This window comes from Bacillus rossius, chromosome 13 (assembly GCF_032445375.1).
Source record: "Bacillus rossius redtenbacheri isolate Brsri chromosome 13, Brsri_v3, whole genome shotgun sequence".
Taxonomy (NCBI): Eukaryota; Metazoa; Arthropoda; class Insecta; order Phasmatodea; family Bacillidae; genus Bacillus; species Bacillus rossius.
The window spans coordinates 19,476,860-19,496,817 of NC_086340.1; the positions used below are offsets into that span (position 1 = coordinate 19,476,860).

The 19,958-nt window shown below is 41.5% G+C and overlaps 1 protein-coding gene across 2 annotated transcripts in view; it reads right to left on the reverse strand.

Annotated features, from left to right (window-relative positions):
* The window catches only part of LOC134538320 (uncharacterized), a 145,506-nt gene that overhangs the window by 26,905 nt on the left and 98,643 nt on the right, over positions 1-19,958 (reverse strand). For both annotated transcript variants that reach the window (XM_063379533.1, XM_063379532.1), the window contains exon 3: positions 1,194-1,418. In XM_063379533.1, coding sequence (XP_063235603.1) covers positions 1,194-1,382 — 189 coding nt within the window. In that variant the 5' untranslated portion in view covers positions 1,383-1,418. The remainder of the gene's footprint in view (positions 1-1,193; positions 1,419-19,958) is intronic.

Genomic DNA, 19,958 nt, shown 5'->3' on the forward strand with positions numbered 1-19,958 from the left:
AAGGCCTTCCCAAAAGCAATCGAATGATACCAATAAAACACCACATCGTGGGCGTACAAGGAAAACCCACTAAGTCCATGAGATATATTCATATGACAAAGTCCAGTGTGTTTCATGACAAGTATTTTATATGACAAGCATATTATTATGTTAGATTAAACATGTTTCAGTACCGTATATATTTTACAATATTTTACAAACCCATACGAATATAAAAATCAATTTTTCTCATGATTTCATTATATGGAATTAAAGGGTTTTCCTTGTACGCCCACGAAATGACAGTGAAGCAGTGCCGGGAACGTAAAAGAATGAATGCGGCCGAGCGGATTAACGACGGTGCCAGTACATCTACAGCTGGGGCGGTTTGAAATTACGCAATATTACCTGTTACGTACACGTATTCACGTACACACACGGCCACACCCCATTATATATTTTTTCCATTATCGAGCCAATTATCCTTTTCAGTAGATACTGAAATTTTAAAGGATTTTGTACCCTAATCCCTAACATTGAATGGGTAGCAAAGTTAAGAGACGGTAGTTCCTACTTGTTGCAGTATAAAAAAAAAATTGGTTGTCTGTAAAGTCGGTTTACGGACGATAGTTTAACGTGACGTCATAAGACAGACAACATTGATGAAATTATTGCATACTTTTATGAATAAAATTGAATCATTTTTATTGAATTATCACTATTTTGTATGGATACAAAAAAGATTGAAATGAAATCTACAATTTAATTGATAAATTTACTTTTATTTGCTCTCATTAATTCAAATATGTTTATTACTTTACCGAAGAGATTATTTCAACTATAACTTTTATACATGTTTGCTATTTAACTTCTTCCAATCTGTGTTATTCTGTTAAGGAAAGGACGATGATAGGAAAAGTAGGAAACGAATGGGAGTGTTTCAAGTTTAATGTGCCTCGAAAAAGTCAAATCGATGGTTGTTCCAATAGAGTGGAAGAGAGATAGATGCGGCGCAAGCGTACAATGGAGTGTAACGGGACACGGAGTAAAGGGACAATGTGCGATACGGGACACTTTTTCGTGCGTGCAGCCGGCGTTCATCGATTTATTAGACGTTGTCACGCCAAAAAAAAAAACAAAAAAGAAACGGTGATTTTCGCATGCGAATGATGATGATCTGTACGAATGAAAGAACTGAAAGGGACGCGACACACCTGCAGGGCGGCTCCGGTGCGCCGCCAGGAGTAGCCCCTGCTGGAGTACAGCGCGGACTGGTAGCGGCTCCTGCCGTCACCCGCGCCCGGCGCGCCGTTCGACTCGTGCTCCTCCTTGGACTTGAAGCAGTTGGAGCACAGGTCCTTCTTCCACGCGTTCTGCACGAAGTGGTGGCACCTCCCGGCCATGGCTCGCGGCTAGCGCGCCCCCGCGTCCGCCATCGCCTGCGCCGAGACAACCACCACATGCCCCTCAAACTATCCAGGGATCCACTAACTTCACTTACTTCGAACACGAATCTAGCAACAAGTTATAACATCATCAAAACATTAAAAAAAAAACTCCAGCAAAAACACTCATATTTCTTCAACGTGTTTTTTTTCACTCTCAAAAAATATGTTTATTACTTTAACGAACAGATTATTTTAACTATAACTTTTATACATGTTTGCTATTTTAACTTCTTCCAATCTGTGTTATTCTTGTTAAGGATAGGACGATGATAGGAAAAGTAGGATAGGAAACGAATGGGAGTGTTTCAAGTTTAATGTGCCTCGAAAAAGTCAAATCGATGGTTGTTCCAATCGAGTGGAAGAGAGATAGATGCGGCGCAAGCGTACAATGAGCGTAACGGGACACAGCGTAACGGGACACTTTTTCGTGCGTGCAGCCGGCGTTCATCGATTTATTAGACGTTGTCTCGTCAAAAAAAAATAATCCTTCGAAAGTCTAAATACCGCGTGTTTCTAAAAATAACTATGAAGAACTCGTCGTTTATTTCAGCTCGATTCTTCTTTGGAAAGTCCGTAAATTTACTGTAGTTATTAACAGTGTAGACCAGGGCCGGTGCAAGGTAAATTGGCGCCCTAGGCGAAAAACCTTAATTCTCCCCCCCCCCCTCCCCCCGCCGGACATCCCTAAAAATTTTTCCATGCCTCAAAATACATCACGTAAGCCTAAGATTTTGTCAACAATCAAATGTAAGCAGGCTTGTTTTTTTTATTTTTTTTTTACTTTTTACTAATTAATTACAAATCATAAACAGGTCACCGTGGACTTTAAATAATTACTTATATCAATATAAACATTCCAAACTGTTACAAAAAACCATTTTCGTCTAGTTTCAATAATCGTTAAACATATTATATCAGCTGTTATGTGTCGTGCTGCGCCGCCCCCAGCTACTTGGCGCCCTAGGCGGTTGCCTAATTCGCCTAGTTCGCCTATATGGACGCGCCGGCCCTGGTGTAGACGAAGGGCACGTTAGTATTAACTGTTTAATGATTATTAACAAGTTGTGCAGTATTTTAATAAAATTCATATTTTAAAATTTTGACCTGCAAATCGAATGATTAGATAATCGGCTTAGCTGCTGCGGCAGCGGAATTCTAGCGGCCAGTGAGAAAACTAATCTACGTGTGATTCGCATCCAGAAATGTAGCAGTAAACACTATTTGCGTATATGTATTCATCACGCTCGGCATTGTTTTAAAGAACTGTTACGTTAGATTTCGTGTTTGTAAGTGTATTTGCAACGTAAGAACACACTCGTTACCGAGGTTAAATGTCACACATATCTGGCCAGTAAGACTCGCTCACATGTATTTTTTTTTTTAAATATATATTATTTGGTGGTTTTGTCCTCCATCTTTATTGACTGTGGCTGGTACGTATAGATAGGCCCATTACCCACGCACCATCCGCAAAAGTAACTATCCAATATGGAAATTACCAGGGAAGCCTAAGATGTACATCAAGTTCTGTCCCTGCCCGAACACGCCCGAATATTCACCTTTGGCCAACCTCGGGTCTATTTATATATATTTATATTTTCTCTGTTTATTTTAATGTAGCTATACTAACCTAACTAACCGTCCATAGTGTTTTAAAGTGTTTTAATGTAGCTAACCTAACCGACCACTTTTATATATTTGAATTCATTTATTCCTGCGCAAAAATAAAACGAATCGCGAGGCTGGCCGAAGGTGAATATTCGGGCGTGTTCGGGCAGGGACGGAACTTGATGTATGCACATCTTAGGCTTCCCAAATTACCACGAACAAAAAAAATAATTAAAGACTCATAGCAACACATGCCGGGCATTAGCTAGTTTATAGTAAACAATTGTTGTTCAGTCCCGACTTCAAAGGTGTCGCCTGTTTGGAGAGAACTTCAGACCACGTGTCGTTTAGAAGTTTTCAGCTTATTTCGTTGTGATGACCCTGTAGTCGAAGTTTGTCCGTAGAATTCAGACTCATTCTGTGCATGGCAGAAACACACCTCTGCCTCCCACAACCCTAGGGGCATGTATTTTTGACATATTTGTGACGTCACTGTCCCTCTTTACACCAACTCTGTGCTTCGCCACACAAACACGTTCACTCGAGCGCACCGCTATTCGCAGTGAACCGGTCGCGCAAGGCGGGACGCTAGCAGCAAACGACGCGCACGCCACCACGTGACTACTCAGAGCGGCGGCCGGCACTTTCACTTCCTCAATGACACGCGGCGAGTGCTGGCTGCACGCACAGCCTCGTGACTGCAATCACGTGCATAATTCCTCGGCGTCTGTAGCTCCATTCCAAGGACGCAAGGAAACTATTTGTAGATACATTGGGGGGAAAAAAAATTCCGTACTTTTACAAAAGAGTCCTTTGGAAACCAGTCGCAAAAAAAAAAATTGGTTGTCTGTAAAGTCGGTTTACGGACGATAGTTTAACGTGACAACGTCATAACAAAACATTAATGAAATGATTGCATACTTTTATGAATAAAATTTAATCATTTTTATTACTATTTTATTACTATTTTATCGCTATTTTATATGGATACAAAGAAGGAGTGAAATGAAATCTACAATTTAATTGATAAATTTACTTTTATCTGCACTCATTAATTCAAATATGTTTATTACTTTGACAAACAGATTATTTTAACTATAACTTGTATACATGTTTGCTATTTAACTACTTCCAATCTGTGATATTCTGTTAAGGATAGGACGATGATAGGAAAAGTAGGAAACGAATGGGAGTGTTTCAAGTTTAATGTGCCTCTAAAAAGTCTAATCGATGGTTGTTCCAATCGAGTGGAAGAGAGATAGATGCGGAGCAAGCGTACAATGAGCGTAACGGGACACAGCGTAACGGGACAATGTTCGTAACGGGACACTTTTTCATGCGTGCAGCCGGCGTTCATCGATTTATTAGACGTTGTCACGTCAAAAAATAGTTTGTAGTGGTCCTAAGAAAGATATTGTGACCTTGTACAACACATGGCTATATGTTTATTTTTGCATATATTCGAGGTAATACCTTTGAATATATATACTGTATAGAAGTCGCGAGTGGATAGGATTTACTCTACGTTTTTCAGAAGCGTATGATGAGCAGCTTGGGAACTTCACCGATGCAGTGCGCTGCCGTAACGCCCTGTATCGTCTTAGTTGTTATTTACACGTTAGAGCGCAGCACTGTCGCCCGCTGTCATTCCCCGCACCCACCGCCTATCATTCACTACAGCTCAAGGTCGTTCAACGGGAGGGGGAAGGGGTGTTTGAAGACTTCGACACTTGTCGCTAGGGACCACCACAAGTCGATGCCCTAGAGATGGTGGCGATTGCAGCTGTGAATTAACCAACTACCTCAAACCGTATTAGAAATTTTAACCTGGGCTGGCTACTTCTATACAGTATACATATTCAAAGGTAGTACTGAGTATTTCTTACGAAAATTGGCGCATAATTTCCTATTTTAATCGATGATTTAACCAAACACAATATATTTTTAAACCATGGAAAAGATAATCGGATATTCAATCATTGGACTTAATTTTGTTTTATGGTAAACACAGGAAAGTTATTCAGAAAAGGTTTACAAATAAATAACTTTTAAGAATGGGAGGTACTGGGACAATACATAGCAGAAATGCCCGGGTAAGAATCAGAACCCAGTATTACTCCGAAAAATATATTGTAGTGATACGTTTGTTTTCGTGTAAATGTACAAATTTACAAATATCTGTCATTTTACATGAATATTTCTGTTCCATTTACAGAAAAAAAAATACACTGTATTCAGCGACAAAAATCAAAATACAAATGGAAATCTGAGTTTTATTTGATGTACCTACTGTTAAGGCTTGGTAACTATTATTTCTCTGGTCAATACAATATTTTTGAGGGGCCAAGGGCCCCTAACAAAGGGAAAGAATTTACCAACATATTCTTTACTATTGGCTGATTTCTCATCATTGCAGAAACTTCGGAATGAGTCTGCGTGATTAAGCCACTCAACTGCTGACTGGTTTTGACTGGCCCTCGGTCGCAGAGGAAGGGTGTTCCGAACAATGTGACCAAATCGTCGAAGTAAAATTTTCAGTCTCTTTTGTGACCGAAATAATTTGTGAAATTTCAGGGTCTACAACCGTCACATCCTCGGTAAGTGGCCGAGGCTGACACTGTGACCAAAACACGTGTGACGTATGCCGAAGGAGCACCACTTGTAACGCGCACCTTTTTCTGATGTGAAACAGCTCAGCTCTCGGTATACGACATTTGGTATAGGAGTAATTTCGTGAATGGAACGGACGGAAGTTCGCGTGGAACGGAAATGCGTAACAACAACGGTGCTGCCATCTGTGGCGGACGGCTCGAACCTAAAGTTCACAAAGCCAAAGGGAAACTTTGTAGTTTTAAACGATTAATGCATTTTTACCCAGATGAGCAGTATTTTAATAAAATTCCGGTGGTTTGAAAATCAGGTCCAAAGCCAGATTTTAGTGTTTTTAAAAGGGTATTTTTTTTTCTCGCTTTTATCGGAATTACATAGTTTAAAATTTCAGACTGCCAATCAAATGACTCAATTGTCGCAGTAGCTGCTCCGGCAGCGAACTCCAGCGGCGGGTGCGGAAACTACGCGTGAAATGTACTTGGAAACACAATTTTATCAGGCTGGGCATCAGTTGAAATAATCTTACGGTAAATTTTAAGTGTGCATGGATGTGCTCGTTACCTGGGAGTTGTACGTCACACAACTCTGCCGCCACCAAGGGACCCGCCCCACAGAACAAGGAGGGAGATACAGAAGTGCGACTCTTACAGTGGAAAATGAGACAGTGTTTTTCACGATATGTGACGCTATCTTTTGGGTGGGCTCATAACTACTAGAAGAAGAAAAAAATTGGGCCAGATGTTGAAATCCAAAGTTTTAGGTTTTTTTTTGTCCACCCTGCCAAAAGATTCCTGACCTTTATTAGGTACAGTTGGGGAAATATATACAGACATGGAGGGAGACACTTGATACAGATACATAGAACAAATAGTTACAGATTATTTACAATATATACAATGGTTGCCCGGAGGAGGCCTCGTCCAACTTTATGTCCTTGGAGGCTTGTGAATATGATGGTGGTTTTGTTGTTTTTGTTGATGGTGGTGGTTCTCATTGTTAATTTAAATACTTAAATACTTGACGACTAATTTGCTTAGTAAAAGAGATTTAAACAGTGCAGAAAAAAAAACTTAATGATGTTTCGTAATAAAAAAAAAAGGCATGTTCGATATAAATGAGTAGGAAATGCAAAATTTCTGGTATGCTCCACCACAATATAATGTGGCAACCGAAATAAAGAGAATTAATTTTCATCCCTGGTTTGTGTGCCTGATAAGCCTGCATTAATTTCTCACAGTCAATGTAGCCTTGTTATAAATGTATAATGAATGCTACTATCTAGCGGGTGGGCCCAAAACTACTTAAAAAAAAACTACGTCTCAGACTCGGCAATTAGAGTTTCTCCCCCATGACCCGCCCTCCTGCATGAGGGGCGGGGCTCTGAGCGTGGGAACGCGATGACGCCGGATGAGATCAACAAAGGATTGTAGGGGGGGGGGGGGGGGGAGTCGACGGTGCGGACGGCAGCGCCCCAAGCGGCCGGTCTCGGAGCGAGCTTCTCACCCCCTCCCCTCGCCAAGCCCACCGGACAGACCTGCACGCAACTTCCGACACGCAGCTGGCGGTCCAGGGCTGATCGGACGGGGCAGTGATGCCAACTCCTTTAGAGTGTTCCCCCTAGGACCAACTTCAAATCCCCCTAGATTACTATTAAAAACCCCTAAAGCTGTAATTGTAAACCCATTTGAGAGCTAAAATTATTTTTGCCACTTGTGTTGCTGTTCTTTCTTCACTTTGTTTTCAAGTTATACACTTTAAATTCACGCCCTCAAAAATTTTCTTAAATAATGTACCCGCTAAAAAATCCCCCTAAATAAATTTACCCTCTAAAAAAAACAGAATTGCAGCTTTGTTCCCCCTAAATTTGGGGGGAAAACCCCCAAGTTGGCATCCCTGGGACGGGGTTTAACAGTAGCCATGGCCCCCGCAAGGGTGGGGCTGGGTGGACCCCTGTGTCCAGGGCCCGGACCCAGCCCTGTTTATTTTAAAATGTTTATCATAATTTTTTACAAACTAGAAAAAAACATATTGAAAATTTTATAAATAAAGCTCAGTTTGGACTTATAAAATAGTAACCATAATTATACCCTGTGTTTTCAGGTTAAATAACATTCTAAAAGGAGTGTACTGTAAGTAAGAAGTAACCATGCAATTATAATGTAGCACGTGACTGTAAAGATTGCGAGAAGGGGGAGGGGGGAGGGCGTATCCGATCCTGGGTCCAGAGCCAGTAATCGAATGTGGGGGCCATGCCAGTTAGCAGTGGGTCTTCCGTGCAAGATCTCACCACCACGTTTCCCGGAACCTTCTGGTTCACAACAGCGCACAGGACGGGTCATGCTCACCAAAGGGCGGGGGAGAGGGGGGGGGGCAAGGGTATTTTACCCCCCCCCCCTCTGAAACCTTGAAGTGGGGGCAAACGGTGGCAAAGAAAGTGCTGTTTAATCAATTTTTAGATAATAAACCTGCTTAAATAGCACCCCCGGACCCCTCGCTTCAATAAGAGGATCGATGATTCTTTATAAAAAGGTATATTTCCCCCCCTCCCCTTTGGAAATTCAGTTGTTGCGCCCCTGAATGTGGGGGCCATGCCAGTAGTAGTGGGTCTTCCGTGCAAGATCTCACCGCTATGTTTCCCGTAACCTTCTGGTTCACAACAGCGCACAGGACGGGTCGTGCGCACGGGAGACAGTTCGTGATGGCGCAACAACCAATTCCATTTCGGCAGGACTAGAGAACCGTTCATATTATAGAGACATAAAACTGTCGACATATTTCAATGCCCAGGTGTAATTCCTGCTTTTAGAATTAATTAATACTACTACTGTTTAAAACACTAGCAAAAAAAAAAAGTAAATAAAAATATGTGTCGTGGTTAGAATGGTCAAGTAAAATTTTTTTTATACAACCCTTATTTATTTATATGCTGGAACAAACTGTGCAAACGAATTGCTGGTCAGATGTCGCGGGATAATCATTTGGTAGTTAATACAGTTACTCACACACAGCCAACAGATGTGCCACATTCCATGAGAGCGTTCCGTTACGATCCGCGACAATGTTTTGAAGTTTCTTAGCCGTTAGTGCAGCACACAATGAACTGGGATGGTATTTGTTGTTCTTGTTCAAGAATACATATTAAACTGCTATCAGACTTTCAGGTGAACTGCATCTATACTTATACGAAATACGGCAAGGATCAACTGGGAAAATGCGCAAACAAAGTGGTTAAAGAAGGTAAAAACTTCTAGTTCCCAATGCGTAACCGCTATTAACAGAGGAACATAGTAGACAAATGAGAGAGAAAAACAAAATTGGTTGTCCGTAAAGTCGGTTTACGGACGATAGTTTAACGTGACAACGTCATAACAAAACATTGATGAAATGATTGCATACTTTTATGAATAAAATTGTATCATTTTTATTTTAATAATAAAAGAATAAATACTTGAAATTATACTAGTAATCAGATTTTTAAAATACAAGAATAATTAACCTGTATTGCCGAAATTGTTGTTGTAATAAGCAATGAAAACCACATTAACTTTTCACTTCACTTTATAAACAGTCGACGAAACAGTTCACGTGTAGATGACTTGAAATTAATTTAAAAAACTGGCGTTTAGCTATAAAGTTTAAATATAATTACGAACAAGTTTTCATATGAATAAACTGTAATCAAATATCTATAATCAATTATATGTATCACCATAGTGTTTTAGTCAACTGTAACATAACCTATTATTACTGCACTCGCCGACAGCGTAACGGAACACAGCGTAACGGAACAATGAGCGAAACGGGACACAGCGTAACGGAACAATGTGCGTAACGGGACACTTTTTTCGTGCGTGCAGCCGGCGTTCATCGATTTATTAGACGTTGTCGCGTCAAAAAAAAAAAACACGTGAACTAGTCTTTCGGTATTCGCCAGAGACGTGTAACAGCTAAACTCGGTAACGAGCAAATTCACGTGTTCTCATGCTGCAAATACATTTATAATTCGGTGATCGGACACAAAATTTAACTTGGAATTCTTAAAAAATAATGCCGAGCGTAATAAATATATTCATACATTGTGTTTCCAACTACATTTACTGTCGCACCTGCCGCTAGAATTCGTTGCCGGCGGAGCAGCTAAGATGACTATAGAACAATTTCATCTGCAGACAGAAATTTTTAAACTATAAAATGAAACGGCTCCGATAAAAGCGAGGAAAAAAAAAGTACTAAAATCCCGGCATTGGACCTGATTTTTAACAAGGAATTTTATTAAAATACTGCCCATATTGTCATAATTAATTAGAAAGTTAATGCTGTAAGTTTTCCCTTTAGCTTTAGAACATTTGTTCGCACCATCCGCCACAGATGGCAGCACCGTGGTTACACATTTCCGTTGCATGCAACTTCTGTTCCATTCACGAAATTACTCCTGCCAAATGCCGTATACCGAGAGCTGAGATGTTACACAGAAGTAATAATAATAAAACAATGAGGTTCCGCAGTTTAAGAGCATTCAGTTACAACGTTAGAAATCACAGTAAATTAACGGACTTTTCAAAGAAGACTGCTGCTTGAATTAACGTGGTTATGTAATTTAATTATGTGTTCCGTTGTAAAAACGATCAAATATGGGCATGGAAGGCAAAAGGGTGATGTTAGCCGCAGGATTTTTTTTTTTTTTTTTCAAAGGTTTAGTTCCTATAAGATATGATTATTGTGAATTAATGAAAAAAGCAATTAAACTCAGTAGCCATACAAACAGGAGTATTCAGAACTTTAGTGGTATGGGTAGAGACCTGAAAAATTCGCGTGTTCATTTCGTGTTATGCTAAAATTAAAATAACTATACCTTACTGCTGCTTCTGCAATTGGTTCACTGTTAATCTGGAGGACTAAGGGCCAATTAGAGACCCATCACTCATAGAAGTGTCGAATCACAGGCCACCCGGTCGAGACAACTCACAAGTCAGCAGCTAATGAACAGTTGGCATTTACCCGAGTGTGTAGAGGATATTTGAGTCTATCCTGGAGGTCATTGAACCCGCGAATTTTTCCGGTCTCTAGGTATGGGTATTATATTACGAAGTCATCTACCTTACCCCCCCCCCCTCCCCTAAACACACCGCGACAATAAAATTCTGAAGCAAAATTTAAAACAAGTCAAACGGTCTAATTGTAATTTTATATTTAGCGTTTCTCTTGTCAAATGACTACCAAGGCTCCTGTGGCACTTTCGTGGCGCCCCGTCCAGGGTCATAAATTTAAGATGACGTCCGTAAATTACGACGCTCACCCGGATAATACGTAACCAGCCTTGTTCTTTGTGAATTTGAAGTCATTTTTTTTTACAGCATACGAGGCCAGTCGGTCGCTGAACGGAAGTTGGAAAAAAAAAAGGTGCGCCGCATGAGTTAGGTCCCATCACGTCCTCTTCCCCTAATTAACTAATTAAGATTACAAACAGGGGGTCCGAGAGGCGCCAGACAGATGTCTTCCTGTCCCATGAGAAACCAGGAGCTGACATCGGGGAAAAGGGTGGGGGGGGGGGGGGGGGGGGTTTGGAGAGAATTACGATTTTTTATAATACTGGTTCCTGTCGTCTGGGAAGTCGCTGTTCCGAATATTCTCTGAGGCGACCTACCACAGCGTCGAAATCGCTTCTACTTCTCTGGTACACAGTTAAAAATAATGGGGAGACATCTTGGATTCAAAAGTTTTTTTAGATGATGGACTTTTTTTATAGTTTGCTGTTGGGAAAAAAAGTAAGATAGCCTTTCAGTATTAGTCATATATGGTTAGCATCTAACCTCGGTAACGAGCCAAATTCACGTGTTCTCATGCTGCATATACACTTAAATGCGAAATTCGGACACTACATTTAACGCAGCATTATTTAAAATAATGTCGAGCATGATAAACATACGCAAAATTTGTTTTCAACTACATTTCTGGAAGCGAATCACACGTGGTTTCAGCATCCGCCGCTAGAATTCGCTGCCGGAGCAGTTACGTCGACTATTGAATAATTTGATTAGGAGACATAAATTTTAAACTATGAAATAAAACGGCTCCGATGAAAGAGAAAAAGAGTTGGAAAAACGCTAAACCCCGGCTTTGGACCTGATATTCGACTGGAGTTATATTAAAATACTGCCTATCTTGTTAAAATTCATCAAACAGTTAATACTATTAAGTTGCTCTTTGGCTTTGTGAACTTTAGTTAGCGCCATCCGCCACAGATGGCAGCATCGTGGCCGCACACACTTCTGCTCCACGCGACCTCCGTCGCGTACACGAAAATCACTCGCAACCGAATGCCGTCTACCGAGGGCTGGGATGTTAGTATACACATCGAAGCATGCCGACTTCACTGATTAACTAGAGACAGGAAAAATTCGCGGATTCATTTCGTGATAGGCTGAAATACAAATATGTGTAAAATTCTGCTGGTTCTGCTATTGGCTCGCAGTTTAACTGGAGCTCTCTGGGCCAATGAGAGACTATCGACCAACGAAGCGTCGAATCGCAAGCTACCCAGTGGAGACGCCTCACAATTTAGCACCCAATGACCACGCGTGTTTACTTGAGAAGTGCAGAGGATAATAGAGGCTATCCTAGAGGTCTTTGGATCCGCGAATTTTTTCGGTCCCTACTGATAACGTCTGCGGTTGCCACGAGCCACCAAGGACAGCTTGTCGTGTCGTGTCGTGTCGCGAGGAGGTCATCTCCCGCGCAGCAGGCTCTCCCGAGCGCGCGACATGCAAAGGCACTCCGTCGAGGTCGCGGGTTCGCTTCCCGCGCGCGGCGGAAACTGTGCCTCCCGGACCTCCCACGCGCTACATTCCCGTGCCGTCCCGTACACCCGCGCCAGCCACGCCTTGTTTTCCCACCCCGCGTTCATCCGACGCCTGACACACAATTATTCACATCCGGTTGACTTAGTAATTTTTTTTTTCCTCCTCCCTCCCCCTCGTGGTGCCTCGTTCGTCGAGAGGTTACCGACCTCCGTGGTGCCGTCAAGTCGGACGGGCACGGCGACCTTCGGGGCGAGGGGTGTCTGGGTTAGAGTCCCGGGTGAGAATCTGTAACTGCCTGAACAAGTCACCAACTCTTTGTCCGACACAGTAAAATGGTCGAAAATAAAAGTAACCTTGTAAAAAAAATTGGTTGTCTGTAAAGTCGGTTTACGGACGATAGTTTAACGTTGTAGCGATTTGAAATGTGCGCGCCGCATCGGCCTCCGGCACTCCGCTCCCCTCCACCTTCTCCCTCCTTTCCCCCCCTTCCTAGTGGTTCTATGTATACTCGTTCACCCCCCCCCCCCCCTCTCTTGATTGGCGCGATGTTATAAAAGCAGTTGTAATTTGGTCAGGGGCCTCTTTCTTCCTTGATTTTTGTCAGGCTCGGTTGTCAGCTGTTGTAATTTACGAGCATGTAGTCGATTAGGTTCAGTTAGACCTACGTGTGTGTGCGACCTCAGGGGAAACATGTAAGTTGGTTTGAGTTGTGTGTGAGGCGGTGGCCCTTGCCTTAATGTAGAGTCATATATTCGTAAATTGGATTGTCTAAATTCCCTTTCTGCCGCCACCTTCAAAATTATTCGGTTTGGATTAATGTTTTAACGTAACTTAACTGGACACTTAGTTTTTTATTGGTAACTATCTTCCCCTGAGACGTCGTCGCACGTCTTTGATGTTTTCTTAAATTTGTAAACCTTTAAATATAACTGCACTTTGCAGTAGTTTTGTCATTGTAACGCTTATAACTGCACTTTGCAGTAGTTTGTAAAATGCAAAACAGTTTGAATTGTAATACTTGACACCGCTTTTAATTCACGTCAACTGCGTTGTTTAATGGGATCGTTACACGGTGTAGGCTTACCTTTGAAGCCCGTTTTGTCTAAAATCATTGTTCTTTGATTTTTGTATTTAACCTTGCTTAAATTTGTATTGACTTAACTTCATCAGTAACCTAATGTTTTGATTTGTTTGAATAAAATGTCTGTGTACCTGATACCTTTTACCTTGCTTACCTAAACTACTCTATTCACGTAAACCCCAGTCCTTGCCAGGTTCTGGCCATCTATCCCTATGTTCCAAAGCTAACTAGGCTTTACAACGTGACAACGTCATAACAAAACATTGATGAAATTATTGCATACTTTTATGAATAAAATTGAATCACTTTTATTGAATTATCACTATTTTGTATGGATACAAAAGAAGGAGTGAAATGAAATCTACAATTTAATTGATAAATTTACTTTTAATTGCACTCATCAATTCAAATATGTTTATTACTTTAACTATAACTTTTATACATGTTTGCTATTAAACTTCTTCCAATATGTGTTATTCTGTTAAGGATAGGACGATGATAGGAAAAGTAGGTAACGAATGGTAGTGTTTCAAGTTTAATGTGCCTCGAAAAAGTCAAATCGATGTTTGTTCCAATCGAGTGGAAGAGAGATAGATGCGGCACAAGCGTACAATGAGCGTATCGGGACACAGCGTAACGGGACAATGTGCGTAACGGGACACTTTTTCGTTCGTGCAGCCGGCGTTCAACGATTTATTAGACGTTGTCACGTCAAAAATTAGTTATTAAGGGGCCCGCCTACCTGGGCACACATACGGTGTGCAGAGCTTCAGGAAAAACAACGCGATTTCAAAACTACTCAAGATATCCGAGAGGGGCCTATTTACGAATAGCATTTAAGAGTTCGCTGAGGACCGAAAAGTACTTTTAATTTCGGATTAAGTTTTTAAACTGTATTTTTAGAAGCGTTAAAATGCCTAAAACGCGTGTTTTCAGAGTAATTTGTAGGAATAAAACAATCAGTACAGATTCTTGAAAGCACTTAAGGGGCTTGCATAACACCTTTATCTTCATTTCTCCGCCATATAATGTTACGGTCGCCGCTCAAATTTCACAGTTATCCTGTGACGACGAGACGAATGCGCGCCAGTTCAGAGACTTGCGCTTAGAGGCTATACCGCGCTGGAAGCACCAGCGAGCGTCGCGCTTATCATCCCGCCTCACTAACACACATACACCCCTGACGAGGCGGGCCCCTTAAGGGCGTATTTGTCAGTGAGGCGGGATGATATGCGCGACGCTCGCTGGTGCTTCTAGCGCGGTGTCGCCTCTGAACTGACGCGCAGTCTTCTCGTCGTGCACAGGACAACTGTGAAATTTGAGCGGTAACCGTAAAATTATATAACGGAGAAATGAAGACAATGGTGCAATTCCTTGTACCTTGAGTGCTTTCAAGAATCTGTACCGGAAACGTTTAAAAACGAAAAACAGAACTACTCATCTCTGCGTATTCTTGAACGTTTTTCGTAAACAGACACCACTCTGACATCTTGAGCAATTTTTTTTATAGCTCTGCACACCGTATCATTCCGCATGTACACATCCGATGTGCATAGCCACAGGAAAAAAAACAACCTTTATCTATTCTTGGTGTCTTTTCATTTCTGCTTGACTCTTCATCTCCTCTTGGATGTTCTTGTCTTCTTGACCATTCTTCCCCTTTTTGCCTATATTCACTTCATCAATTTTAAGCATTATAGCACTCATTATCTCCTCTTGTTTCGCTCTTTATTTCATTCTTCCTCTCTTCTTGGTTGAGTTTACTCTTCACTGCCTTACTCGCCACTTCTTGATTGTCCTTTATTTCACTTTTCATTTCATTCTTCATGGTCTCCTGGTTACTATTCGTCTATTCCTGACCAACCTTCGTATCTTAGAGGTAGTTGTTTATCTCACTTTTCGTTTCTTCCTGGTTGTTCTCCAACCTGCTCATCATTTCACTATTCATTTCCTTCACGAAGATCTTCATATCGGTTTCGTAATTTTATTCACGAAGTTCTTCATGTCGGTCGTAATTTCATTCACGAAGTTATTCAATTTACTCTCATTTGAGTTCTCGTATATATACGCGTGTATCAAACGAGAATTCACTTCACTGAGCAGCAAAGAAACTGATAAAACACGCACGTGCGGAAAATGTTCCTTAAATGACATCGATATTGGCTCCTTGGAAATAACCAACACGGAAATGACCGACCGTGGCTTAATACAACGGCACAGGTCACAAGTCACGGCTACAGCTGCCATCTTATCGGCGTCCGACCGGGAACTAACGCGCGGGCTCCTGTTTTCTCCTTCCGGTGAAGTCATTATCCTACGCTCGGTTGGTTAGCGTTCAGCCGAAGATAGTGGAGTGGAGCGTGGGCTCTCGGGAGCGCAGTGCGAATGGAGTCAGGTGATTGGAGAGCGAGACCACACGGCGCGATCAAGGACAGTCTGCTCCCACGCCACGAAGAAGACAATGTAAGTACACACGAGAGAATGGGCGCACCAACACTAAAGGCCAAATCACACGAACAGAAGTTTCCATGGAAGTTGCGATGCAAGCAGGGGCGAAAATCTGAAATATTTTCCAGGGGGATCTGCCCATCTCGTTAAAATTATTCAAACAGTTGATACTATAAAGTTTAACCTTTGGCTTTGTGAACTCCGGTTCGCGCAATCCGCCAAATGTCGTATGCAAAAAGCTTAGATGTTACACATAAAAAAAAAGAAGTACCTACTGGAAAGAGGAAAAGTTGTGTAAATCAACATATTATATAATATTAAATCTTCGGCTGAGACAGCCACTTGCAAGTTACTAAAAAACAAGTCCCATACTCTCAAAGTTTACGCAACTCCACTATAGGCACCTGACTGGCGGAAAACATGGACCACTTGAATTTTCGCGGCGGGGCGGTGAAAAGTTCGGTTCGTGCGATGTGCACTCCCAAAACCTGTTACGCGACGGGTTTACGTTACGGTAAGTGTGTGCGCATCTATATGTACACAGCAAAAGCACTCTTCTTCATTCTACGCGCGTATTTTACCTTGTTTACAACAAAATACAGAATTCGGAGTCATCATCCCGATACGTTTCCATACGAAGAACCAGTTGTTCGGGACAATAAATTCTTCTTTTATTTAAGTCCGTTCCGTCACTGTAATTTTTTGTAAAAGAAACAGAAACATCTATGTAAAATTACAGATATTTGAAAATATAACTTGCGTGGAAAAAAATTATCACTGCAAAATAGTGTTCGCAGTAGATTAATACTGGGTTCAGATTCTTACCCGGGCATTTACGCTTTCTGTTGTTCCAGTACTTCCAATAGTCAAAGTTATTTGTAAACCATTCCGTGAATAGCTTTCAAGTATTAACAGCGCACATTAATAAGCACAATGACACAAAATAAAATAAAATAATTGAATATTCGGCTATCTTTCCATGGTTTCAAAAATTATGCTTGAATGAAACATCAACTGAAATATAAAATAACGCGCCAATTTTCGTAACAAACACTCAGTAATCATCACGAGAAACGTATTTCACGTATGAAAAAAATAACCACGGCCATGTTTCGTACCAAGTTACAACATCTTTCCTGGCAACTGGTTTCCAAAGGGATCTTTTTTTCTGAAAGTACAGAAAATAATTTCTTCTGAGTAGCAGTGAACTTGGGAGTACCATCTGGGTACTCGAAGGCGGCAAGGTCGCTGGCTTGGCGGGCTGGAAGGGGGAGGAGGACCTTGGACACAGCTCGCAGCAGCGGCTGATAAGACACGTCAGAGGCAAACATTCCAGAGGCAGTCACGTGAACGTGAGAGACTCTCAGGTCGTCCGGCTGTCACATAGGCAGAGGCGGCCCTCCAAAGGTGGGAAGCCTACAACTCACGTCGTTTCGGTTCCCTGCAAGAATTTCCGAAGATTTCCCAAGTTTTGCGTTTTGGTACTAACGCCACTTCAGCCGCTAAATCAGAAGTTTCCAATGAAAACAACCATGTTGTGACTGACCTAACATAACCTAACCCTTCGATTTTTTTTTAAATTTCAATTTTTTTGAGAAATCCGAAGTTGCACGAACGTGGTAGGGAACCGAAACTACGTGAGTTGTAGGCTTCCCCTCCAAGGTAGGACAAGGCAGGGCAGGCAACCTCCCAGGACCACACATCACTCCTTTTATCACCGACACACCTGTAATCTAAGGGCGCAAATCTGCAGGATACACAAGGGGTAAGGGGCAGGAAACGAGAGAGTTTTGCACGTGGGTTTCAACCGACACAAGTCATCTCTGGATGAGATGCTTGTACGTTGTATAACTGCCCATATGTTGGCCCATATGCACGCAGTAAGCAGACAACTTTAAAATGCACAGAGAGTTTTCCATGAGACATGGTTTTGACGGTTTACGTTTATCAACACCGTTCCACAGTCACGATTTAGCAAGCTCATGTGGGCTCCCTCTGTGAGGGGCTTCTTCATTCCAGAAGAAAAGGGGGGGGGGGGGGACTGCCCCCTCCCTGATCTACGCCCTTGCCTCTTATATAATAATAAATGTAAGCGTGGTTTGTCCTTGTATGCAACCCACTCCTGCAGCCCCACGGGGATTATATGACAAATTTACGAAGAAAACTGGTTACAAATAATTCAAGGATGTCCGTAAATATACGGCTTATCTTCAAAAATTTACGATACTGAATTAGCGTATTTACACCATGAATCAACAATAAGAATCTATTTACATTAACAAAACATTCAGAATCTTGTTGAATGTAAGACAACAAAAAAAAAATATTTTCCCCTTCCCACGCTTGTGTTTACCCTGTTTACAACGAACAAACTCAACTCGAAGTCCGAATCAGGCGTCGTTTCTACGAATATCCAGATATCTGAGATTACGAAGAACACTTCGTTTATTCCAGTTCAACACTTCGTTGGAAAATCCGTAAATTTACTGTAATTTTGTAATTTCTAACAGCGTAGCTCTACATCCCCCCATCCGTGAAGAAGGTTTCGGTTTGGAACTGCAGTGGTTGGGTTCAAAGACATGGGTGTCACAAGAGGGCATCGCCACATTGGTCTTCTTATTGGAAGTCGGTGTATCAGCTGGGAATCGAGTGCCGAAGTGGAATGAGACTGGCCAGAATGTTCCTGAATATTCTGGAAGGTTCCAAGCTGTTCTAGAATGCTCTATTTTCTTCCATAATTCTCCAAATTTTTCGATAATGTCCTGGGATGTTCTTTGATGTTATAACTTTTCTGGTTCCGCCAAGAACCAAAATTACTAACGTAATAAAAAAAAGTTGGTTTAAACCTAAACAAACCTTATTGAATCAAAAACCAAGCTGTTCAGTTTTTTAAAAACACTTTTTTTTTAAGTTTTTAGTTAGGGACAAGATTTTATAGTATAATTTTTAGTTCGAATTCTATTTTTAACTGGAAGATTTAAGTGCTATTGGTTCGATTAGTATAAATGCTATTTATTTATAAATAACTTAGAGTTTATGCGATATTTACTAAATGTCGACCTTCAAACTTTGTGTTAAAACAAGTTTTTAAATATCTTTAAAGGCACTCACTAGGAATAATCGTAAAAAAAAAAGCGATAATAAAGTGAGCAGAGTTAAAAAATATATATATATATATTAACAGCACGTCGGCAAAGAAACTACCGATGCTTTGTTATAACAAAAAAAAATTGTTTAGCTTTCAATTACTAACAAGTCAAAGACTGTAAACACGCACTCCCCAACTTCTTACCTCCGAAGTAACTGTCATTATTAATAATGTTCGCAACCTTTCACGGCCATTGTCTGAAGTAGCTTGGCTTCTTTTGGTTGTAGCCGTGTTCGCCAAGGACAAAGCTACAACCCAGAAGCCAAGCTACTTCAACTGTCATTTTTTTTTCTCGATTCATTGTAAACAAAGGGATTACAGCATGCACTTCGAAATACGCGGGTTTTTTCCCCCTTCCTTCCCCCCTGGCAATCGGAGACACGCAAGACAACGGTGAGCTGAACGTAAGGGCGTGTGAAGCTACACACGAGTCACGCCACGGCAGAGAGTGTGACCTTGTCTGGGCCGCGGTCGTTGCCCAAGCGATCCACTTATCAGCGCCGGAGCTGCCCTCTCGCGCTGGACAGCTCAACTCGCACGGAGGCCGAGAAGTTGAAGGTTCCGCCTACCCGGGCACACACACGGTGCGCAGAACTTCAGGAAAAAACAACGCGATTTCAAAACTACTCGACATATCCGAGTGGGGTCTGCTTACGAAAAGCATTTAAGAGTTCGCTGAGGCCCGAAAAATAATTTTAATTTTGGATCATGTTTTTAAACTGTATTTCTAGAAGAGTTAAAATGGCTAAAACGCATGTTTTCAGAGTAATTTTTTGGCGTAAAACAACCAGAACAGATCATTGAAAGCACTAAAGGGACTTGCATTACACCTTTAT